The 26,751-nt window shown below is 39.5% G+C and overlaps 1 protein-coding gene across 1 annotated transcript in view; it reads right to left on the reverse strand.

The window, feature by feature from the left end:
* Positions 1–25,160, reverse strand: part of nwd1 (NACHT and WD repeat domain containing 1) — a gene marked incomplete at its 5' end in the record, with an annotated part of 34,739 nt that extends 9,579 nt beyond the window's left edge. Inside the window, 16 exons of the mRNA XM_084101235.1 lie at positions 430–703; positions 794–942; positions 2,200–2,290; positions 2,368–2,628; positions 2,818–3,020; positions 3,842–3,964; positions 4,088–4,285; positions 5,503–5,667; positions 6,859–6,976; positions 7,081–7,240; positions 7,534–7,737; positions 21,991–23,260; positions 23,509–23,863; positions 24,000–24,116; positions 24,333–24,418; positions 25,043–25,160. Of these exons, the coding sequence (XP_083957361.1) occupies positions 430–703; positions 794–942; positions 2,200–2,290; positions 2,368–2,628; positions 2,818–3,020; positions 3,842–3,964; positions 4,088–4,285; positions 5,503–5,667; positions 6,859–6,976; positions 7,081–7,240; positions 7,534–7,737; positions 21,991–23,260; positions 23,509–23,863; positions 24,000–24,116; positions 24,333–24,418; positions 25,043–25,160 (3,892 nt within the window). The remainder of the gene's footprint in view (positions 1–429; positions 704–793; positions 943–2,199; positions 2,291–2,367; positions 2,629–2,817; positions 3,021–3,841; positions 3,965–4,087; positions 4,286–5,502; positions 5,668–6,858; positions 6,977–7,080; positions 7,241–7,533; positions 7,738–21,990; positions 23,261–23,508; positions 23,864–23,999; positions 24,117–24,332; positions 24,419–25,042) is intronic.
* Between the last annotated feature and the right edge of the window lie 1,591 nt (positions 25,161–26,751).

The raw sequence follows: 26,751 nt of genomic DNA on the forward strand, positions 1-26,751 counted from the left end.
GAATGAACCTCATTGGTTCTTGCAGAAGCTTAAACATGCGGCGTAACACGAGAATGAACCTCATTGGTTTTTGCTGAAGCTCAAACGTGAAGTGTAACATGAGAATGAACCTCATTGGTTCTTGTACGTCAAGCGAACATGCTTGAGCTTCCGTTTATCTGATGTGTTAGTTGAGGAATCTTTATATCTTTATGAACTTTTTGAAGCGTCAAAGTGGTAGTTGCGTAGCTGTCTATGGAGGGACAGAAATCTCTCAGATTTCATAAAAAAAAGATCTTAATTTGTGTTTCGAAGATGATAGAATGTCTTGCGGATTTGGAACGACATGAGGTTGAGTAATTAATGACAGAATTTTTGGGTGAACTAACCCTTTAAGATCTTGCACATAATTACAACAATGAAAACCAATATCCTCTTATTACGTTTCACCTTCTGAACAGCTCCAGGTGAAAACTTCTGTTTTATTTCCCTCTTTGACATAAAATAGAGTATCACCGTCTTTCGACAGGACCACTAGGGGGCAGTATGCTGGGATGAAACTCTTGCTCCTGTGCTTGGTGTTGTAGTCCAGCTGCCATACTTTGAGCTGGTTGGCAATAAGAGAGGCAGAGATAATAGTGCGCTGATGTACAGCCAAAGTGGACACAGCAGAATCCATCACACCGATCCAGTCCAGCAGGGCTCCTGTGGTTACACTCCATACCTTGAAGAGTACAAGATGATCAACTTACATTCAAGGCAATGGCTGTGAGATGAAACTGTACCTGTTTGGGAAGAGAGGGATTAAACTGACCCGTATAATCCGATCCTGGGAACTTGTGATGATTTCGCTACATTCACCGCTTGAGACCGCGCATAGGACAGATGCATCATGGTGAAGATCCAGAACCTTCTGCATTGAAGTCAGTGTCACAAGGAACACACACAATGTTCTGTCACATCCTTCAACAAGAAACAAAAGTAGTAGATCAGCAAGAAGTTTATCGGCACAAATTTATGTTCTCTGAAAAGATAACATCTCATTTAACATAAGATCATTACACATAGACAATACTAGCATGTTTAACACCACATTGTGTGTGCAACCCAAGGAGGGCTCTGATTCTACAACAATCAAACTCAGCTATTCAACCCTGTTATATTTTAAAAAAAAAACCCAAATGATCAGACAAACATTTCCTTTAATTTATAAGAAAAGAAATACCAAAATTTGGTCCAGACTAAATACCAAAAATATAAAAACTTCATACCAAACTAGATAGCTGAGTGATAGCTTCAGTTAAACAAAACCTGGAACACCGTTAGCCATTCAAGTTATTCCATATAATATTTATTATTTTTTATTTACTTACTCAAATATATGCTAATATAAAATAAAACTGCTAATACACAGATGTATCTTAAGTCTACATATGAAAATTAATACATAATGTTATAAAGTTATACATATGTCTGAATAGGGTTTTCACAAAATTAAGTATCAGTGTGAAACACTCCTATACTAAAAAAAAAACGAAAAAAACATGGAGGCCACATTTTCAAATAGGCTCTAGTGCTTTTTCTTGCTATGGTGGCAATTTTTCCATTGCCATGTGTTCTAATAGTAAATTTAACCACTGATTAATGTTTAATATTGGTTTAGTTTTCCACTGTTCCAAGAATAGCTTTCTTGAAAAGTATGAGCGCGATATAAACAAATTTTACGTACTGTGGTACAGCGTCAAGCTCTGAAAGTTCTCCTAATAAACAGAGAGAAGGGGATAATGGTATTTTAATCTGAAGAACAATTCAGCCATTCATATCTTGATTTCCTGACAAGTGTAAACGTGGTCTTTTGGCCATGTCCCAAATGGCACAATTCTTGTGCACTTGTGGTCTTGCAGACTTACAAATGGCCACTATGTGCGTGTTATGCGCCCTCAATGCGCACTTTTACGAGCCCGCACTGAAGCGATCTCCAAAGCAGACTTCTACCCAATATTGAAAGTGTGGACTCGGAGGAAGACTGCAAGGGCTTAGGTTTCCATTTTGGATACGGCCTTGTTTCAGTCGAAACACTGACCCAACATTCTGGCTCGACTAATGGTAATGGCTGATTAATGGAAGAATGGGGGGGCTGTTTTATATTAGTGGTGCACACTTCAAGAGTGATTAATAAATGAGAAAATATAACCAGACAGTGACTCCGTGTAAAGGCACCTGCAAAAAGCAGTTTTTCATCCTCAGATGTTCTGAGGAACAAAGCTGGAGAGGGAAGATCAACCACAGACTCAATTCCATGGCTCCATACCTGCACACACACAAACACCTTCGAATAAAGCTGAAATTCTACATTTTGCTCTGTCTTTACAGAAACAAGGTACATACCGAATGTAGACGGCCTTCCCCAAAAGCAATGAGTATCTTGGAGTATTTGGTGAGTGTCAGAGAGCAGGTGATATTGTGGTGTCCAACAGAGCAGGGTAGGGGGGTCTGGGAATTCTGCACGCCAGTGTCAGTGTCATAAAAACAGAGTGTCCCCTCACTGCATATGCATGCTACGGCATCTCCCACAACACCAAGAACAGAACAAACCTCTGTGGTCACCTCATACAGGGGCTCGGCAGTGTCCAAGTGCCAAGCTTTAACCTAGTAACAAAAGGATGGGAACAAAAAACTATAAACAAACAACATTCAACAGTTATATTAATTATTAGAGGAACACAAACATAAAAATTCGGTCATTATTGATTTGATGTGAGGGTGAGTGAATAATGACCTTATTTCCATTTTAAACTTTTCCTTTAAGAAAAAAAATATGATATAAATTTGTCATACTAGGCTGCTTGGGTTGGTTATTATAATCTTCCTTTCTTCAATCAAATGGACATGTGCAGTGGTGTGTGTTTGGACAGACACTGCATCAGCAATGCAGAAAAGCTGTTGTCCACTTATCAGACACCATTTTCTTAGTGTGCCATCGAGTGCAGTAGATAGACAGTTATTGGTTTTATCCATCATCTTCAGGGACAGCACCCCCGCTACACAGAGAAAGAGAAATTTAAGATCAAGTCTAAACCAAAGGTTTTTATATTTTCATATACTTGAACAGTGTTCACTCTAAAGCATTTTTAATGATGTTTCTACCAGGGAACTCCATCTCTACATGTGCTGCAAATTGAATGTGCATTTGGGAACACAATGTACATTAGGTTCACTTTATTTGAGAAGTTTATAGCATTTCAGCAGATAAATAAAATAAAACAAAAGCCTGATCATTTAAAATGTTTGCAGCTTAAAGAGTTTAAAAGTGAAAAATTTTAATGAAAAAATTAATTTACATAAATATCATAGTGTAACTTGTAGTGAAATACAGTATAAAAGTATTATCATATATTTATTTTTTATTTTACAGTACAATTGTAATTTACAATAGTAATATATTTGTTGCCTTTTCTATTTTTGTAATTAGAGTTAAAATAATAATAATAATAATTATTATTATTCCTAAAACACCAGTGTGGATGTGAAGTGAACTATCACAATTAAACCGGTTTGAGTCCACTTTAAAGTCCAGCTGCAAAGTCAAAATAAAACACTTAAAAAGGTTAAATATTTTATCTAATCACTTGCATGGTTGCCATGTGATCACTAACTGGCATCATAGAATCTTGAATATGTGAATGTGTCATGAAATTATTGAAATGTTAGTTTAAAATCTTGAGTTGAGCCCAGATTTCGTCACTTTCAGTATAGATTTAGCTTGGAATCAAGTCAAGAGAAAAAGTGGGTGAGCCATTTCTCCCACGCCCCCTGATTTGCGACACCCTGTTTTTTTTTTTTTACAATGCTTAAAACCTACCTGTGTGTCCAGAAAGAGTATGAAGAGTCTCTAGATGGCTTAGACTCCAGACTATGATTAGCCCATCCTCTGAACCCGCTACCAGCAGCTCCCTCTTTGAGCATAGCACGACAGTCTTTACCCCTTCAAAAGTAAAGAAAACACACACAATGCTATGAAATCACATTAAGCCCATTAGCAGCATATATAGGAAAGTTTAGTTTTACTTTAACAAAAGCAAGAATGAGCTCCTTTATATGGCATCACCTTTAGTGAACCCCGTGAGGGTACTCTTTAGTGGGCCCCCAGGGGCCTGAAAGAAGCTGCATTTGGGCACAAGCACTGGGTCAGTACAGGATCCAAACCAGTCCATGCACTGAGAGCACAACTGACCAATCATAGAGGGGTAGAGATCAGCAAGGCCCTGCAGCCTGGCGACGATCTCTGTGACCAAATGTGAGGGAGCTTATAAAAGAGTAAGATAAAAATAAAATAAAAAAAATTATCAAGTTAAAAAAAAATACAGAAAGACAAGTTACTTTTTTTTAAATGATGTTTTAGATGTTTCTTGAACTATAATATTTCAAAATGGAATGTGGAAGGATGATGAATTGGTGTGATTGGTTTTCCTGTGCCTAAAAGGAAATAAGTCTTTGAATGTCATCTGTAAATTCTCACACTAATATTTATGGAGGATTTAAAGGGATAATTCACTCAAAAATGAAAATTCTGTCTTTACATTTATATTGCACTTATTTCATTGATATTAAAGAATTTCATACAGATTTAGAACAACCTGAGGGTGAGTTCAAGTTGTTCCAAATCTGTATGAATTTCTTTCTTCCGCTGAACACAATAGAAGATATTTGAAAGAATATTGGTAACCAAACAGTTGATGGGGAAAAATACTATGAAAGTCAATGGGGCCCCATCAACTGTTTGGTTACCAATATTCTTTCAAATATCTTCTATTGTGTTCAGCAGAAGAAAGAAATTCAAACTTGAAGGTGAGTAATTGATGACAGAATATTCATTTTTGGGTGAACTATCCCTTTAAGAGTGCTCTAAAAACTGACAAATGCATAGCCATATTTAAACTTGTGTATTTAATTAATATTTTAAATGTAGTTAACTAATTTTAAGATGAAGGGTGTAATGACACTTCAGTGATGGCACAGAAATTGCACACTTCACCTTCAAAGATCCCATGAAATTGCTTGAAAAGTGCAGTTTTCTTTCCTCTAGAATAGATCTAAAGCCGAGCACACACTTAACGATTGTAAGGCCGATTATGACTTTAATTTGATAGTTATTACTGATCATGATCAAACACGCTGAGTCGCGTTCATTCGGTGTTTAAAATCTGCTCAAGTCGTTGGAAACAGTCTGTAAGTGCGTTCAGTCAGTCTTAGAATGTTTCAGTTAGTCGTTAAGTGTGTACCCGGCTTAAGCTCACAGACAAACTAAAAGCTACAAAACTCCAAATACAATTTCATAAAAACATGAAACCCAATACTATGGATAATTTAGAGACAGAAATTGGAATTGTGAGCCATGGTGAATTTTAATGAATTTTAAAACAAACAAGCTAAATATTGCCTTACCAATAGATTCTTATTTCCATAGCCTATATTAAATAAATATCATTGGTGGGACACAGCCTACGGAAGCCCCATACTTACCCACTTGGCCATCGCTAAAATCTAATGAGGGCTTAAGCAGCAGAAATGTCTCTTTCAGCATTTGTATCTCAAGGCATTCGGTGAGATCAGTGCAAAGCGACAGGTCCTGAATAACACAGCTCACGCCACACTGCAGAGTTTTACAACACAACCAATCCAGACTGCCTGTGAGAATAAATGCACAATTATCTTTTCATATATTTAAAGTTTACCAAAACATAAAACACAATACAAAGAACAGTTGTCAGTTGGTCATTTAGTAGGGATGAGATTTAGTGGGGATGGGATAACAGTATAGGGTTACTATATAACATACGGTAATCATTTACCCATTCCTTTCTTTAGGGAAAATTGAGAGAAAATACAATAGATTTGACAATTTTTTAAAAGAAATGTATACTTTTGAAGGGAAGTGCAAGCAATACTGTGATCAGATGAAAAGAGACACATGTATAACTTCACATAATGTGCATGTTTCTTATTACAAGTAAATTGCATACTTTATTACAAATAAAATAAATAACGGTTCAAACAGACCATATGATGACTTTTGTTAATAAAATAATACCAAAGGATAATAAACAACCTAGCAAAACTCAAAATGGTGTTATGCTGTGGTCTTTTAGTGGAACAAAGTAATTGTGTCATGGCTCATCTTATTTATTACATATTAATTTATTTAAAATTTGCAAAGTAAAGTCTACATGTTCGTCAATGAATTTCATGTATACACCTCTTATTTTAGATTTGCTTTTTGTGAGCACTTCTCCTTTGTGCACATTTTAGAGTGGCCTTTTATTGTGGCCAGCCTAAGGCACACCTGTGCAATAATCATGTTGTCTAATCAGCATCTTGACATGCCACACCTGTGAGGTGGATGGATTATCTCGACAAAGGAGAAGTGCTCACTAACACAGATTTAGACAGATTTGTGAACAATATTTCAGAGAAATAGGCCTTTTGTGTACATAGAAAAAGATATTTGAGTTCAGCTCATGAAAAATGGGAGCAAAAACAAAAGTGTTGCGTTTATAATTTTGTTCAGTGTATATAAGCAATAAGCAACTACATGTCAACTAGCAGTCATTAGAGTGTTAGTAGACTGTCTGCTTAATATCTGCTAGCAATTTTTATGGTCCATCAACAGACAATCTGTAAGCAACTTTGCAACTACATGTTACAAGACTAGAACTTATTCTACTAACCTGAACCCTAACACCTAACCTTAACCTAACAGTCTTGTAACAGTCTAATACCCTAATGAGAGTTAGTTGACATGTAGTTGCAGTAACCTTTAGTTAGTAGAATGTCTAAAGTGGACCATAGAAATAAAGTGTAAACCTATTCAAACCTCACCGAGCACTGATTGGCTTAGCTCCTCCCATTTGCCTGCATGAGCGAGGTGATAGGGCAGTTCATGAAGCTTCCGTAAATTGGCAATTTCTCCAGTAAACCACAAGGGCTGGGGTGGTACCTTGAAAATATAGCATGTTTTAACACCCAAAAAATTGTAAATATATAGATTACTTACATCTAAAAAATATTTGACAATGCTGATTTTGTGACCTTGAACAATACCTTTCTGTCAGCATTTAGCAGTGTGGTTAGCGAGGGCAGAAGAATAGGCCTGAGCTGCCCTTTACTCCACTGTCCTGAGAAATACTCGGCAAGGATGGAGTGCATGTCAGCTTTCACATCGCGTGACAAATATCTCTTTCTTACCAGCTCTGTGAACTGCCTAAGAAAAGTAAAGGCTAAGATGAGAACAGTGATAAAATAGGCATAGGGAGCACTAGGATTTTTCCTAGAGGGCCGTCCACTTGCAGACTAGAGATTGTCAACGGGTCATATTTCGACTGGTTATCATTGATCAGTTAGCTCATGCTGGTAGATCCCACTCATTTCAATTTTTGAAACTTAAATTTTCCATCTGCTTTTTCTCCATTCCATTTATGCAATCAGAAAAGAAAACATTACATTTCACTGAGAATGATTGTAGTTTAGAAAATTTTCAAATGTCCAAACCTTTACCTGTGAGTGAAACCCAGTAGAATAACACCCCCCTCCCATCTCTCCGCCAGATGAGCTCTCAGGTCATGTCGGAGACGTGACCAATGAAGACGCGGGAATCGCAAGAGTGTGTGGCTTGGAGGAAGCCAGTACTTATAGATCTCGGCCAGAACGTCATTATCTAACGACAAGACATCCTGTAACTCTGCCTCTGATAGTCCATGTCTGTTGAATATGTAAAAGGCAAATAATTACATTTAAAAACTTAGACTTCTGTTACTGTGTGAAATGTCAAAAATAAGAGTTAGACCTGACAATTATGAAGGCTAGTATTTGACTCATCGAAAGCTGAAAATATACCACAACAAGTGCATTTATGCAGATTTCTTAATGTGGCACAGAGGCTACTTAAAGGGATAGTTCACCCAAAAATGAAAATTCTGTCATTAATTATTCACCCTCATGTCGTTCCAAACCCATAAGACTTTCGTTCATCTTCAGAACACAAATGAAGATCTTTTTGATGAAATCTTAGAGCTTTCTGTCCCTCCAGAGACACCTACGCAACTACCACTTAGACACTTCAAAAAGTTCATAGATCATAAAATGAATCCATATGAATTGAGTGATTTAGTCCAAATTTTCTGGAGACACAAATTTAGTCATGAATTTAGTCTTTTATTCACAAATTATCATTGATCAGCGAACATAACAATGCTTGATGCGCAAGAACAAACCTCTTGCTGAAGCTCAAACATTCTGCTTAACACGAGAATGTACCTCATTGGTTCTTGCACGTCAAGCGAACATGCTTGAGCGTACATTTAACACAACTGTTACATGTGCATGTAGTTTGACTGGTTACTTTTTTCTTTCTTAATGGTTTGTCTGCTCTCTAGTGGTTGGAAATGTTTGTTATCTGTGTCTTATGAGCAGATTCCCATATCCATGACCGGATGAGCATGGATATAAGGAGCCTCATTGCTACATCTGGGCGGCGGGATTTGTGCAGCGGTCTAGTTGCGCTCGTTTTTCATTGTTTTTTTGTTTTCCCTGTTCATTTGCTCCCACATCTTATGTTACGATTATTGTTCATAAATAAAACCCCAATTGGATCGAGCCTTTTGTGTTGACCCTCTTCTATGTTATGGCAGTGACCGTAACATAATTAGGGGGTTCGTCCAAAACTATTACGTTTATGTTATTTTCAACTGTTTTCGTGTGGAAGTAACTAATGTGATCCCATGAGAGTATAGTTTTTGTAATCGCCAGGTAGGTTTGGACCTGCTACTTTGTTATTTTGTCTTTTTTATGTTTAGTGGTTATTCGGAATGGGGGTATGCTTCAGTTCAACTGCAGCTGTTCGTCAATTGGATCAGTGCGCAGGATTTCATGATTTCAGTCTTTAAAGTTGCCCCATGCCACTGAAGAGGATATAAAATTAATGTTTAAATAAGGTAAATACAATTGTGTTGTGGAATTGCTTTTAGTTACACTAGTGATTTTGAAACTCATTTTCAAACCTGTAGAATTTTTGTGGTAATTTCGTATAGCGGCCAAATTTAGTTCATATTCTGTTTAGTTGGGTGAACTGATAATCTTCAGTGAGAGCGATTTGATGGTCTAATTGCTTGCACAATTTTCAGGGTAAATGCTAGTGTTTCTGTTTTCACTATTGTGAGTAAGTGTTTGATTCTGTTTTCTTAAAGTGGCCGAAAACGTTTGATCATTGCTACTGCAATGTGCAATTACTGGTAAGGCACAAGAAGCCTATGCGGATTTATCTATAGAGGAATCCTCAGATTATAAGGTAGTGAAAGGTGCTATATTAAAAGCTTATGAGCTAGTTCCAGAGGCGTATAGACAGCGTTTCAGACATTGTTCGAAGCCTCCCAGTGAGACCTACTTTGAGTTTGCGCAAGAGAAAGAAATAATGTTTGATCGTTGGTGCTCATCTCAAAAAGTTTAAACAAATAAGGAACAAATAAGACAACTCATTTTGGTGGAAGAATATAAGAATTGCTTACCTGCTGCTCTTTCTACCTACATAAATGAACAGAAGGCCGATACACTCCACAAAGCCACTACCTTAGCTGATGACTTTATTTTAACGCATAAAGAGAAATCGTGGGATAAAACACATGCTTGTCACGGTGTGGTGCAGGCAGAAGAAGACGAAGGAGAATCAAAAGTTCAATCAAAAGTTCAATCAAAAGGGAGGGAGGGAGGAGGCCGAAGAGTAGGTGAGGGCAGACAGAAGGCAAGAGGGACCAGGCCGGAGTAGGCTGTGCAGGTGGCCAGGGTGGAGCAGGTTGTGCAGGCGGCCGTGCAGACGGCCAGGGCGGAGATGACGGAGGGAGGAGCCATGGTGGAGAAAGGGTTGACGACTCCAGGGGGCCAACTGACGGAGGCAGACCTGTGGAAGTGGAGACCCGGATGGAGCCGGAGAGCCGACGAGCCAGGGTGATGCTGAGGATCCCGAGGGACATGGCGATGCCGACGGCTCTGGCGACCGAGGCGCAGGCGGGGATCCAGAAGGCCGCCGTGGAGCCAGAGCGACAGAGGACCAAGGTGAAGCTGGAGGGAGTGAGGAGCCCAACGGAGCCAGAGGGACAAAGGGATGAGGCGAAGCCAGAGTGTAGTCCCGAGGCGAGGGCAGGCTGACGAACGACCAAGGCGAAGCCGGAGGGACGAGGGAGCCCGGTGGAGCTGGTGGACTGATGGGCCACGGTGGAGATGAGGGAAGTAGGAGCCAAGGTTGAGCTGATGGATCGACGGGCTGAGGTATAGTCCTGGTCACAGAGGTTGGAGGCGGAGACCGGGGACCCACTGACCAGACTGAAGCTGCAGGCTGGCAGACCCACGGCGACCCCACCTCCCCGAAGGTGGTTTGATGAGCTGAGGGGCTGACAGGCAGTGGTGGAAGAAGGGTTGAGAGGTGGCAGATGGGAGGAGGTGGGAATCTGCTGGACAGATTCAGATACAGGTTCGGGAACAGATTCAGATACAGGCTCGGGAACAGATTCAGATATAGGCTCAGGAAAAGATTCAGATACAGGCTGCTCGGGAACAGATTCAGATACAGGCTCAGGAAAAGATCTGGGAATATGGACAGTCCTTGGGGCAGGAACAGATCTAGGAACAGGAACAGATGTTGGAGCAGGAACATGTTGAGGAACAGTGTCTGGCTGTGTTCTGGGTCGAGGCATGACGCTCTCCAGACACCGGATGACAGTCTCCCTCCAGTCTAGTCCTGTGGTGTCAGGAAGGTCGATTGGATGGTTGAATGTGGCCCCAATCTGGAACAAGGTGCTCAGGCTCTCGTCATCGAGGGTGCTGGTGACAGCAAGGCGGCAAAAGTCCTTGACGAATGAAAAAAAGTTTTGGCTCTCCTGAGCCATGACGATAATGCTCAACCTATCGTCCATTTTGGCCGGTCCGATTTTCTGTCACGGTGTGGTGCAAGCAGAAGAAGACGAAGGAGAATCAAAAGTTCCAATGCAAACTTTTACTCACAATATAAATCTTACAGGTACATAGAAGACAGGCAGAAGGTTCACACACACTTAATACGACGGAGATCGGACAATGAACAAGGTAACACAAAGGGCTTAAATACAAGGAGAAACAGATAAGGGAAACGAGACAGCTGACAAGACTAACAAGGTAACAGGTGTGACAGATGAACTAATAAGGGTTACCACTAATAAGGGTTACCGTGGGAACAAAGGAGTGGTGGGAGAACAGAACAAAGGAAGACACGTCCTTGGGGTTTTCGAGATATCCCCCCAAAACCGCTTCTCCCCTCTTCGCGAAACAGAACGCGATGCTGTGATCATCGGCGATTCCATCGTTCGGCATGTACGCACTACGTTAGGTAAAAGTAAGGTGCACAGTCACTGCTTTCCTGCTGCTCGTGTTTCTGAAATCGCTGCTCGCGTTCCCGAGATTCTGAACGGTGACAAGCGTGTCGGTACTGTGGTCCTGCACGCGGGAGTGAACGACATCAGGCTGCGCCAGACGGAGGTTCTGAAGAAAGACTTCAGGAATCTGATCGATACGGTACGCAGCACATCGCCTGAAACAACGATCATTGTGTCAGGACCGCTTCCCACGTACCAACTAGGACAAGAAAAGTTTAGTAGATTATTTGCGCTAAATGAATGGTTAATGTCATGGCGCAATGAGCAGAAACTGCTCTTTGTAAATAATTGGAATCTGTTTTGGGAGCGTCCTAGGCTTTTCCGTGCTGATGGCTTACACCCAAGCAGATTCGGAGTAGTAGTTTTGACTAGTAACCAAAAGTCCAAATCATAGTCTCTGCTGCACCAATTTAACTGATATAAATACTAGTGTAGAACATTGCATAGAAACTGTGTCTATTCCTCGTATCAAATAATAAATTTACTGCAGGATCTAGGAAAAATCTAATTGTTATTAAAACAGAAAATGTTGCTATTAATAAACAAAAACAATTTCTAAAGCTAGGTCTTCTAAACATTAGATCACTCACACCTAAGGCAGTTATTGTAAATGAAATAGTCACAGATAATAGCTTCGATGTACTTTGCCTTACTGAAACCTGGCTTAAACCAAATGATTATTTCGGTCTAAATGAGTCCACCCCAGCAGGATACTCCTATAAGCATGAGCCCCGTCTGATTGGTCGTGGCGGCGGTGTTGTAACAATCTATAGAGATATTCTCAATGTTACTCAGAAAACGGGTTATAAGTTTATTTCGTTTGAAGTACTTGTACTAAATGTTACGCTCTTAGATGTTAGAAAAACGTCCCTATTATCTCTAGCCTTGGCTACCGTATATAGACCGCCTGGGCCTTACGCTGATTTCCTAAAAGAGTTTGCAGATTTTCTCTCAGACCTATTAGTCAATGTCGATAAAGCATTAATTGTTGGAGATTTTAACATACACGTAGATAATCCAAATGATGCGTTAGGGGCTGCGTTTACAGATTTATTAAACTCCTTTGGGGTCAAGCAAAACGTTACCGGACCAACTCATCGTTTTAATCATACACTCGATTTAATTATATCACATGGAACCGATCCAACCGATATAGATATCATTCCACAAAGTGATGATGTCACTGACCATTACATGGTAACTTGCATATTACGTACTCCTGTAAAATATATCATGCTGCGCCGCGTTATTGATCAGGCAGAACAATCCTTCCATCCACCATAGATAATTTTTCAAATTGCTTATCTGATCTGTCTCAGCTGCTCAGTGAACCTAAACAAACAGATGAACTAGAGGAATTAACTAGCACTATGAGCTCCATTCTCTCTGGAAAATTGGATATTGTTGCACCCATTAGATTAAAAAAGGTCAGAGAGAAAAGTAAAGCACCATGGTACAACAATACTACGCATGTTCTAAAGAGAGAAACCCGTAATTTAGAGCGTAAATGGAAACAAACTAATTTAGATGTCTTTAGAATCGCATGGAAAGACAGTATGTCACGTTATAAAAAGGCCCTAAAAGCGGCCAGGGCTGAGCACCTCCGCAAACTAATAGAAAACAACCAAAACAATCCTAGGTTTTTATTTACCACCGTGGCTGGACTAACAAATAAACAGATGTCACCTGAACAAAATATTCCGTTACAGTTTAGTAGTAATGATTTCATGAAGTTCTTCACTGAGAAAATAGAAAACATCAGAACCACAATTGTAAACGTTCAATCCTCAATCGCGCCTTATAATTCAGCCTCAATTATCATGACGCAAGAACAATTACAGTGCTTTACAACTATAGAACAAAAAGAGTTAAATAAACTTAGCACTTCATCTAAAACAACAACATGTTTATTAGATCCTATACCAACTAAACTACTGAAAGAAGTGTTACCTATAGTGGAAGAGCCTCTCCTCAATATTATTAACTCATCTTTATCTTTAGGTCATGTTCCAAGAACATTTAAACTGGCAGTTATAAAATCTCTCATTAAGAAACCACAATTAGACCCGCATAATCTAGCAAATTATAGACCCATTTCAAATCTTCCTTTTATGTCTAAAATACTAGAAAAAGTGGTGTCCGCTCAACTGGGCTCTTTCTTGCAAGAAAATGACATCTATGAAAAGTTTCAGTCTGGATTCAGACCGCATCATAGCACTGAAACTGCGCTCGTTAAAATTACAAATGATTTACTTTTAGCATCTGACCAAGGCTGTATCTCAATACTAGTTTTACTTGATCTTAGTGCTGCGTTCGATACTATATATTACAAAATACTCTTAGATCGACTACAAAATTACACTGGTGTTCAAGGACAAGCATTAAGTTGGTTCAGATCATTCTTATCTGACCGCTACCATTTTGTCTATTTAAATGGAGAAAAATCGATCATACCTCCAGTAAACTATGGAGTGCCGCAGGGATCTGTGTTAGGCCCTCTGTTATTCTCAATATACAGTGAGGAAAATAAGTATTTGAACACCCTGCTATTTTGCAAGTTCTCCCACTTAGAAATCATGGAGGGGTCTGAAATTGTCATCGTAGGTGCATGTCCATTGTGAGAGACTTAATCTAAAAAAAAAATCCAGAAATCACAATGTATGATTTTTTAACTATTTATTTGTATGATACAGCTGCAAATAAGTATTTGAACACCTGAGAAAATCAATGTTAATATTTGGTACAGTAGCCTTTGTTTGCAATTACAGAGGTCAAACGTTTCCTGTAGTTTTTCACCAGGTTTGCACACACTGCAGGAGGGATTTTGGCCCACTCCTCCACACAGATCTACTCTAGATCAGTCAGGTTTCTGGGCTGTCGCTGAGAAACACGGAGTTTGAGCTCCCTCCAAAGATTCTCTATTGGGTTTAGGTCTGGAGACTGGCTAGGCCAGGCCAGAACCTTGATATGCTTCTTACAGAGCCACTCCTTGGTTATCCTAGCTGTGTGCTTCGGGTCATTGTCATGTTGGAAGACCCAGCCTCGACCCATCTTCAATGCTCTAACTGAGGGAAGGAGGTTGTTCCCCAAAATCTCGCAATACATGGCCCCGGTCATCCTCTCCTTAATACAGTGCAGTCGCCCTGTCCCATGTGCAGAAAAACACCCCCAAAGCATGATGCTACCACCCCCATGCTTCACAGTAGGGATGGTGTTCTTTGGATGGTACTCATCATTCTTCTTCCTCCAAACACATTTAGTGGAATTATGACCAAAAAGTTCTATTTTGGTCTCATCTGACCACATGACTTTCTCCCATGACTCCTCTGGATCATCCAAATGGTCATTGGCAAACTTAAGACGGGCCTTGACATGTGCTGGTTTAAGCAGGGGAACCTTCCGTGCCATGCATGATTTCAAACCATGACGTCTTAGTGTATTACCAACAGTAACCTTGGAAACGGTGGTCCCAGCTCTTTTCAGGTCATTGACCAGCTCCTCCCGTGTAGTTCTGGGCTGATTTCTCACCTTTCTTAGGATCATTGAGACCCCACGAGGTGAGATCTTGCATGGAGCCCCAGTCCGAGGGAGATTGACAGTCATGTTTAGCTTCTTCCATTTTCTAATGATTGCTCCAACAGTGGACCTTTTTTCACCAAGCTGCTTGGCAATTTCCCTGTAGCCCTTTCCAGCCTTGTGGAGGTGTACAATTTTGTCTCTAGTGTCTTTGGACAGCTCTTTGGTCTTGGCCATGTTAGTAGTTGGATTCTTACTGATTGTATGGGGTGGACAGGTGTCTTTATGCAGCTAACGACCTCAAACAGGTGCATCTAATTTAGGATAATAAATGGAGTGGAGGTGGACATTTTAAAGGCAGACTAACAGGTCTTTGAGGGTCAGAATTCTAGCTGATAGACAGGTGTTCAAATACTTATTTGCAGCTGTATCATACAAATAAATAGTTAAAAAATCATACATTGTGATTTCTGGATTTTTTTTTTTAGATTATGTCTCTCACAGTGGACATGCACCTACGATGACAATTTCAGACCCCTCCATGATTTCTAAGTGGGAGAACTTGCAAAATAGCAGGGTGTTCAAATACTTATTTTCCTCACTGTAAATAAACTTGACTTGACTTGACATGTGACTAAGGAAAACAAGACTCAGACAGAACACAACTGTGACAATTCTGTTCCACTTCAACAATAAGTAGTAAGCCTATCGTTTCGTTTGGTGATAGAGTCTGTTTTTATTATAAGGCTTCCAGTCATTTGATTGCAAACTGTCCTGTTCTTGAAAGGAAGTCTAATCCAAAACTCGTTGGGTTAGTTTCGGGTGACTTCTGTTCAAAACCTGATGGTAATACATCTGACTGCATTATTCATCCTGACAAGACTGGATATGGACCTTTCCTGCCAAGTGCGTCCGTTCCGGGACTGGGTGAATTTCTGCCCGTTCGTGAAATGGGAATTATGGAGGTTCCATCACACAGAGTTCACTTGAAATCGGAATTGGTGACATGTGATGTGGTAGTGGTTGTTCATCCATCTCTTCCAATTCCTGATGTAACCTTCGTTTTAGGAAATTATTTAGCTGGATGTAGTTGTCCTAATGTGCCACCTGAAGTTGTATCTGTGACGCTCGTTGCTACTGTTGATGACAGTGTTCTGAAGTATCCCGAGGTTTTCTCGGCATGCACGGTTACATTCTCTATGGTCTCTTGATAAATTAATTGCTGCTCAAAGGTCAGATCGTACTCTTGCTCCATTGAGTTAATTGATCCAGAACAGGAAAGTGTGAGTGTGACCCTGGCATACTTTCTCACAGATTAATAATTAATTTGTTACATTTATATAGCGCTTTTCTCTGCACTCAAAAAGCTTTAAATAGAAGGGGGGAATCTCCTCACCCACCACCAAAGATGCTACATTGATGAGAAAGTGGGCACCGTTAGTGGAATACCGTTCAAATTGTGGTTCCAGTTGTCTGAGAGCTGATTTTGGATGTGGCACATAATGGTCCAGCTAGTCATTTAGGTGTTATAAAACCGTATGATCGGATTTTGCTAAGTTTTTATTGGCAGGGTCTGAAGAAGGATGTTTCACGCTACAGCCAAACTTGCCACATTTGTCAAATGGTAGGGAAGCCCAACCAAACTATTCCGCCTGCCCCACTTTATCCAATTCAGATGGTGTCGGAACCATTTGAACACATAATAATTGATTATGTTGGACCTCTTCCCTGTTCAAAGTCTGGCTACAAATATCTGCTAAAGATAATGTGCGCGGTTATGTGTTTTCCCGAGGCGGTCCCTTTACGTATCATTACTGCGAGAACGATATCCAAGGAAATTCATTAAGTTCTTTATACTTTTTGCTTGCCAAAAATAATCCAAAGTGACGAGGGGACGAATTTTACATCTCGTACGTTTTCAAGAGTGCTTAAGTGTATAAGTATAACGACACTGTTTATCACCCTGAAAGTCATATGTAGGGTGCACTGGAGAGGTTTCACCAGACCCTGAAGTCTACACTTAGCACTTATTGTTTTGAACTTGAACGAGACTAGATAGAGGGAATTCCGTGGTTACTTTTTGCCTCACGTGAAGTGGTACAAGAATCACTCAGGTTTAGCCCTGCTGAACTAGTTTTTGGCCACATTCCGCGTGGACCTTTGACCATATTAAAAGAGAAATGGCTCTGTGATTTAAAAAGTAGAACCGTTCTCGAGTACGTCACAGAGTTTTGTACACACATTTACAGAGTCCGTAAGCTAGCCAAACAAAATCTTGAGAAAGCGCAAGACAAGATGAAGACTTGGTTTGATAAGAAAGCTAGAGAACAAATTTTAACCCTGGTGACAAAGTGTTGGTGTTGTTACCTGTGTCGGGTGGATCTCTGCAACCTTAAGGTTCTCTTAAATTTGTCTAGTCAGTTACCAAATTTATCTCCTACTGAGAAAGCTGATGTTTTGGAGTTAGTGAGCCAGTTTCCGATTTTATTCAGTGACATCCCTGGCCAGACGTCCATTATTGAGCACGATATTGATGTGGGGTCCACCACTCAACCTATAAAACAGCATCCATATTGCATCAATCCGCTGAAAAGAGCTCTTCTGCAAAAAGAGGTGCAGTATATTCTGGACAATTATATTGGGGAGCCTAGCTCCAGCCCCTGGAGTTCGCCGTGTTTGCTCATTGGTAAATCCGATTAATGGTTTGTCTGCTCTCTAGTGGTTGGAAATGTTTGTTACCTGAGTCTTATGAGCAGATTCCCTACCCCTGAGGACCGGATGAGCATGGATATTAGGAGCTTCGTTGCTACATCTGGGCGGCAGGATTTGTGCGACGGTTCCCTATTCATTTTCTCCCCCCATCTTATGTTATGATTATTGATCATAAATAAAACCCATATTGGATTGAGCCTTTTGTGTTGACCCTCTTTTACATTATGGCTGTGACCGTAACAGTTGATGAATGTTTATATAAAAGCTTAAATTCAATCAGTTCATCATATAAAGCTATCGTATCTTTTCAGAAAATGTGGACTAAATCACTCATTTCATATGGATTAGTTTCACGATCTATTTGTGAACTTTTTGAAATGCCAAAGTGGTAGTTGTGTAGCTGTCAATGGAGGGACAGAAAGCTCTCAGATTTCATCAAAAAGATCTTCATTTGTGTTCTGAAGATGAAAGAAAGTCTTACAGGTTTGGAACAACATGGGGGTGAGTAATTAAAGATATATATATATTTTTTTTTTTGGTGAACTATCCCTTTAAATCAGGGTTATTTTTTTTTTAAATTTTAATATAAAAGACATTATCAATTCAATTCTGAATGGTGCACAACCTTGGTATTTAAACAGGAATCACAATCACAGGAAACAACCTATGACTTCTCAGTGTTGATTCTCGTGCATAGTCACACAAATGTATGCATACTGCCAGTCATGACAACTGAATTTAAGGTGGTTCTGATGCGACTTTGGCATATTTTTGTACATCTTTTATACATTTTTACGCAGAATTTGTAGGCAAGACAGCACGGCAGTGTAAAGATGCCATTATACCTAAAGAAAGGAAACCCAAGGTCTAGCTATGAAAAAATATGTATGTGAATTACCATCTTTTCTAGGGGATACATCTGACATATTGAGACTTTTGGATTCGTTTGAATGTGATCATGATTTCATGTTGGTAATTTGTGACGTGCAAAGTTTGTATACATGCATCCCTCATGAAGCAGGGACTGAGGCGTTACTACACTTCTTTGAAAGACGGGCCACTGATATAGTTCCTCCCAATGAATTCTTACTGACATTGTCGGAAGTCATTTTAACAATGAACTATTTCCAATATGCGGGCCATTATTATCTACAGAAGCGTGGGGTCAGTATGGGGAGTTGCTTTGCACCGTCGTATGCATGCCTAGTAATGGGTTTATGGGAAGCTAAATTTATTGGTAACCAGGGCTCCAGACTAACTTTTTTTACTAGGAGCGCTGTAGCCCCTGACTGAGAATTTTAGGAGCGCAAGCAGAAAATTTAGGGGCACACCTTAAATCAGCTTGCAATGCAATTATTCCAATTTCCCCCAAAATAACTGTAATACTGACAAATGATTTAATAATAAATAGACTTAACGTACAGATATTACAATGTGCAGTTTTATTTTAGGTTCACAGGCACCAGACTAACATCTGAGGGCAGCGGCACCGCAGACACTGAGTTCTACAGAAAATATCTAGCACTGGGGCTTACAATAAAGTACTAGCCTAAGCTTAATTTAGGGCATAGATGAAATTAACTTTAATGATTATCATTCATAATGTCTTCATATTAATTAAAAAGCAAACTGGGTGAAAAAAAATATACTAGGGAGGGAAAATAGCTAATAGCTTAGCCAATAAGCATCCTACTGTTTACAATGGTAATTTATTTATTTTATTATTTTTAAATAAGTGTTTAAATAAGAGTTTAAATAAGCCAATTGTTGAAGGATGAACAAAAAATGTGTTGGTCATCACATTAAAAATAACATTTATATATGATAGTTTGGAAGTGCTGGAAAAAGATGAGTAACAGTTAGTAGTTACTTGTAAGCGTTTGACTATTTCTGTCACATTATGGTTACAGTTACTACATTAAATCCATGGTGAATGTTGCTGATTTGTGGACTGAAAGCCTTCTGAAAGTGTTTCTCCTGGTTTCCACGTCAGCGCTGTTTGATCTGATATCTATGGTTAGAACTTTGCGCCGAATCGGAATGTTTCTCACTGGATCTCGCAGCGATTATGTTCTTAATTCTGAGGCGAATTCAATGGATTTCTTCACTGGATCTCCAGAGTATGGATCTCCTAGTAACAGTGTCTTGTGATCGAGATCGGCCCGCAACCATACTGCGCTGTCTATTATTGGTCCGAACTAATAAACGGTCCGTAAAGCATAAAGGAGTAGCGCATTTTCGGCAACGTTGTGGTCGCGCCAGCGCGACCTAAATAAATATTTGGTCGCACCAGCAGGAAAAATGGTCGCAGTCTGGAGCCCTGGTAACCCTGTGAATAACCTATTCCTCCCTAAAATCCCTCTGTGGAAGAGATAAATCGATGATGTTTTCTTCATTTGGATGGGGACTTTGTTTGAATTGTAGAATTCCGTGGCTTATATTAACTCTACCACATCCTTTTTGAGATTCACAGTAGAACACTCTATAGACAATATTAATTTCTCAGATTTGACTATTTACAAAAATTCCCAAGGAGCTTTAGAAACATCAATCTACCGTAAACCTCTTAGCAGAAATACCCTCCTCAGAGCAGATAGCCATCATCCTAAACAACTTATTAAAAATATTCCTATTGGCCAATTTTTACGGCTTAGAAGAAATTGTAGCCTAGTAGCGATGCCGAGTTTGAGCGCGGAGCAGTAGAAATGATAGAGCGCTTTCGTAATAGGGGCTATACTGAAAGCGACATCTCCGCAGCCTATGAACGAGCCAGATCGACGCAACGATCACATCTCTTGATTAAAACCAAACGCGTCTCAAAGCAAAGACTTTGTTTCTCCACAGATTTCTCTCATATTGGCGGAGAAATAAAGCATGTTATTAAGAAACACTGGCACATCTTGCAGAGCGATCCAGCTCTTAAAGATATATGCGCAGAACCGCCGCGCATTACTTTTAAGCGTCCTCGCTCACTGAGAGATAGGTTGGTTCACACGACCATGAGCCCTCCATTAAAACCTACGTGGTTGCCGGTGTCGTGCCGAATTTCTACCCCCGCCAAATTATTACCCCCCTAGTATTGGTAGGTTTAGATTAGTTGTGGGGGAGGGGTTAGGATTAGGGGAGGGGTTAGGATTAGGCAATCAGGTACTGACTTCAACGAGGGGGGTAATAATTTGGCAGGGAGTCGAAATTCGGCACAACACCGGCTCCTCCTTTGGGTTTTTATAGATGTGGGCATTGTACCCATTGCTCTAACTCAAATGATACAAAGCAATTTTTCCATCCTCAGTCAGGTAAAAAATATAACATCAACTCTTTTATTAATTGTAACACCACTCACGTGATTTACATGTTGAAATGTCCATGTGGTCTGGTGAATGTAAGTCAGACTAAACGCCCCCTTAAACTACGCATTGCAGAACACAAAGCAGCAATTCGGAACCGTAATATGGATTATGCAATTGTGAGACACTATGTACAAGCTAATCATGGCTCTAATGCGTCTTTAAAATTTTGGGGTATTGAAAAAATTCTACCCTCCCAACGAGGCGGCGATATAGTCAAATCCCTACTAAAAAGAGAGGCGTTCTGGATTTTCACTCTCAACACAGTGGAACCTAATGGTCTTAATGATGAACTGGGCCTCTCATGTTTTTTATAGTTCACATTTTGAGGCACTTGTTGCTAGTGGATGTGTATGTATATATTTTTACATTTATATGTGTACTTATTCTTTTTTTTTCTTCTTTTTTTTCTTCTGAAGGTGTAGTTATTTAATTTAAATTTTTTTTTTAAATTGAAGGGGTTTAATTTATATATAAACAAGTTTTTTTCTTTCTTTCTTTATTTATTTCTTTATTTATTTATTTATTTATTTTTATTTTTTTTTTTTTTCCTTTTTTTTATTTTTTTTTTTCTCGTTTTGGTCTACACCTGAGTGCTTGTATATGATTGATTAATTGATGTACCACACCCATCGAGGCCTGTGGCCAATGATTTGAACTTTGATTCTTTAAAATCTGTACATCGTTGCCATTGATTGTTTGACTCTGAAGAAGACGCATGGGCATCGAAACGTTAGTCGGTATTTATCAATAATAAATGATTTAAAACGTTGTGTGCTCCGGTCCTGTTCCTTGGTCCTAGCTAGACCTTGGGTTTCCTTTCTTGATTTTTGCGTCCTGTTCAGTGAGCACCAACCAGGCTGAAGCGCAAGTGACTCCTTTCTAATGCCATTATACCTAATTAACAAAGCATCCTCATCTATCATTAAAAAGTTAACATATTGGGTCTTGCTACACCAACATAACAAAATACGACTTACCTTGATAACAATATGAAGCTCAAAGCATGACTAACTAGCTTCTTCCCATGATTCTCCTCAAGTGATTGCAAAAACTGTGTCATCACCTCCTGTGCAGAGATGCCCAGGTGAGAACTAGACATGGAGGTCCAGGAGGACCACTGTTTAGCAATGTCTAGTATGAGTTTCAGATGCAAAGGGCTTCCGCTTTGCTGGAAGCTATGTAAGATGGTGTCCAACTGCTCTGAGTTCAGCTTGCGTCCAGCTACGCTCATGTAGGCATCAATGACGTCTTTCCCTTGAACGTCTGTGAGAAGTTCCACTCTAAAGATGTTTTGCTCTGCTGTAACCAAAGATTTACATTTCTCAACACAGTCATCAGAAGTAGAGAGCACAATGTGTACATTAGGTGGGATCGCTTTAGGTATCCAGTCTAGATTATGGGGCTTGTTTGCCTCTAACAGCTGGTCCACTGCATCTAGAATGAGTAGAAGCGTGTCTCCTTGTTTTGACACGTCTTCCAGCATGGAATGGAAAAACCGAACCAGCTCTTCATGTGTGTTGGCAATATGTGGGTGGGGGAACTGCAAACCTGAAGCTCCACACACTTGAAGACATACACCTCTGAGAACAGTGTCAACATCTGAGCTGAGTGGAGATGTTCCCAGCAACCTCAGCACCACAATTCCCCGATGATCAACACCTCGCATTTCCTGTGCCAGTTTGCAAAGCAGAGCTGTTTTACCAACCCCTGAAGGTCCATGAACCAGAAGAGGTTCATGGCAAGCGTTAGTGGACTCCCACATGGTGATGCAGATCTTCCCCAGAATGCTGTCCCTCCCTTTAAACACAGAACACTTCTCCTCGCTCAGCATGGTGTGATGGAAGAGCTCTTGTTTCAACCAGGACCATCCTGGATCTACTGTGCTACAACCTCCTGAAGTTTGCAGAGCGTTCCTGCTGATTAGTTCCTTCATTTGAGATGATACCTGCTCACACAGTTTGCCCAGATATTCCTTGTGTTCTTTGCGGCTCGGGTTCATAGCTCCTTTGCTGAGCTCCATGCAGAGAGGTTGGAGGCGATCTGTGTTGCAGATGCGTTGCTTCAGGTCTGCCAAGAGTTCCCGTGCTTCTGTGTCAAGCAAGCCGTCAGCTGTGACGTCCAGAAGAAACTTTGCAAAGTTTTTCTTGCAGTCTCTTTTACTAAGTCGAGGCAGTTCACGGATAAACAGCACAGCTGATGCCTCACCTTGAGTCTTGAGAAAGCCGTGCTCCATTTCATACTCTAAGACTATGAAACATACGTAAATAACATTATAATCATTCAAATAAAAGGAAAAACTAGGACAGGACTCATTAAACTTAAGACTCTTTCCATAAATATGGTATTGGGTTACATTTTTTTAATAATTAGAAGTTTAAATATCATTTTGAGTGTGTGTGTGTTCTGCTGAAGTCAGTCAGTCATACAGGTCAGCAATGAGAAAAAAAAAGACCCAAATCTACACCATATTCCTGGAAAGTTTCATAATCTCTCACCAGATTTGAAAAACTTGTGCTTGTGGTCAACAGTGATATCCCCGTCTCTCTCAGCCTGTTGGGCGGCAGTGCGGAGAGCCTGCAGCAGTCGTGACTCTGTCAGATTCCAGGATATGACATCATTATCATGCAGCTGTCCGCTCTCAGAACTCCTGTCATTGTAATGAGGATAGTGAGCTGTGATTGGCTGGAGGATATATGTGGGTGGGACTGAGTTACTGTCTTTGGAGAACCATTGGTTAAGGAGCATTAAACCCTCTGAATCTTTGGAGAGTTTTGAGACCAGCGACTCAAACTCCGTTGCTGGTATAAGGTATGGGATGGGGCGATGGCCGTACTGATTACCGAGCAGAGCCTGACAAAAACAAATAGTGCAAAGTAGAGATACAGCATTACACTTAGGGATTTTAAATGAGAACCAAAACAAGCCTGATAAGGCGTTAAATGGCAAAGACTGAATAAAATGTATTAATGTTGCTGGTGACACTTACAATAAAAGTCGGCCCATCTGATATTCTCTGACAGGTTTCAATTTCTTTAATGGACAGTTCCGTTGTCAAATGATCATCTGCGATGATGTCACGCACTCCGCATCTGAGATCCACTAACTGCAAGAAAAATCAAACAAAATTCACAATAACAAACCCAAAAAAATATTATGCTCTTTGGTGGATATGTTTATATAAAAAAATCTGTTCCCACCAGAATTAATCTACACTACATTTACACAACACAAACCTCATTATGCTCTTTGGTGGATATGTTTATATAAAAAAATCCATTCCCACCAGAATTAATCTACACTACATTTACACAACACAAACCTCAAAGACGAGACCCAAACTTTGGCAGTGGGCCTGCAACTCAGAATAGGCCTTCTCCCAGAATGCATTTCGCTCATTTTTCATGTCTGTCAAATAAAATGTAGTTTATTAATAGCAAGTCTGAAGGAGTTTATTTTATGATATAATATTGTGTTAACTCGATTATAGTATATATAAATACTGTTTGTGTGTACTTGTACAACTATCTTTGTGAGGACCAGTTTGAGTTTTAGACCAATGGAGTGAGGACAATGAGAGTAAAGTGAGGACATTTTGGCCAGTCCTCACTTTCTGAGACCCCTTTAAAGGCCTGTTTGAGGGTCAAGACTTGGTTTTAGGGATAAGGTTATAATTAGGTTAAGGGTAGGTTTAGGGTAAGGGTTAGGGTTAGGCACTTAGTTGTGATGGGTAAGGTTAGGGTAAGCGGCTAAAGATTGCATTGTCAATGAATGTCCTCATAAAGATAGATGTACAAGAATGTGTGTGTGTGTGTGTGTGTGTGTGTACACACACACACACACACACACACACACGTGTATATACATATACACATAATACATATATAAATATACACACACATATATATATATATATATATATATATATATATATATATATATATACACAGTATATTATATTATATTACATTACATGCATATGTTTTTGCACACACGTGTTAAGGGGGCTAAAACAAGCAGTGCTAGCCTTACCCGAGTGTGTGGAGCTGATGAACACCCGCACCATTCTAGAAACAGGTTGTAAAGCATTAGCGCTCTGTCCCCGTAGAGCCTCCAATCCAAGAGCTTCGCTCATCTCCACCACAGCCATCCTGACCAACACACCTCAATAAATCCAGAGTATGATCGCCTGCACTCCTGTCCTCATAACCCACCCAAATCTTAGTGACCCCCCCAAAAATACAGCATTGAATAATGATCTCTAGGACTACTGAGCATCACTGCTTAGTTCGAGAAGTGAAAGAGTAGATCTGAAAGCCGGATCTAGATGAAAAACACGTTTTCCACAGTATTCCACTATAAGGAAAAGAAAACCGCCCTGTTGCGAAGCACTCTAGCACATTTGTTTGTTCTCCTCTGCACCCGTCATTTTATCCACTGAGATCAGGAAGGCCGAGAGAGACACGGTGTTTACGACCCGGACCCTGGAGACCATGAGCAGCTGCCACATCTTTAATTAACCCAAAGTGTATGAATCCATTTACTGTTGCTTTTCATTTCTGATTGTGAGTTTAAGATCCTTGGAATCATTTGGCCTCTTTACAAATAAATATAATATGATTTTAAATGACAAGTATTTATGTGAAGCTGATAAACTGAGCATGCTCCCAGAGGAGCAGGTGATTTTACTAAACTAAACCTCTGCATCTGTTAATTGTTACTCCGTGTTGTTTGTTTCTAGCTTCTCTAATGTGCTCAGAACCCTTCAGTCTCGAGAGAGAGTAACCCAACTCTAGGCTCACAAAGGAATTGGGTGTTAGGGTTGATGCTTTGAATCATGATCAAAACTTACTTTGCCCCAGGCAAACTTGTGCAATTTATGTAATATGTTAACAATAAAAACAAAAAGACCTTTTAATTTCTTACATGAATTTTCTTGGTTTTAATATTACATTAAATGTGGAAAAAGATCTGCTATGATTTTAGTTGGATTATATTTTACATCTCAAAAAGTTGCAGTTTTTTGCCATTAGTATTTGTTATTTAAAATAAATCACAGGCAGTAAAACACTACCATTTTATTTATTTTTTGTCATATTGCTATATAATTTAAAATTGTAATTAATTATTAATATATGATATACAGTAGTGGCCAAAATTATTAGAAAGTTAAGACTTTTTAATGTTTTAAAAGAAGTCTCGTCTGCTCACCAAGGCTTAATTTATTTGATCCAATTATTTGATTTCTATTTCAGATAAATGCTGTTCTATTGAATGTTCTATTCATCAAAAAATCCTGAAAAGAAATTGTGAACTGCATTCATCATTGATAATAATAATAATAAATGTTTCTTGAGCAGCAAATCGGCATATTAGAATGATTTCTGAAGGATCATGTGACACTGGAGTAATGATGCTGAAAATTCAGCTTTGATCACAGGAATAAATTACATTTGAAAATATATTCAAATAGAAAACAGTTCTTTTAAATTGTAAAAATATTTCACAATATTACTGTTCTTGCTGTATTTTGGATCAAATAAATGAAGCCTTGGTGAGCAGAAGAGACTTCTTTTAAAGCATTAAAAAAGAAATCTTACCTTTATAATAATTTTGGCCACCACTGTATTTATTATTTATTAATTCTGTGTTTGTGAGAATATATATATATACATATGTATTTATTCATTGATTTATTTATGGACAAATGTGCTTAATATGTCTTAATTTACTTTAATTTA

Source organism: Abramis brama, assembly GCF_963993115.1.
Source record: "Abramis brama genome assembly, chromosome: 23".
NCBI lineage: Eukaryota > Metazoa > Chordata > Actinopteri > Cypriniformes > Leuciscidae > Abramis > Abramis brama.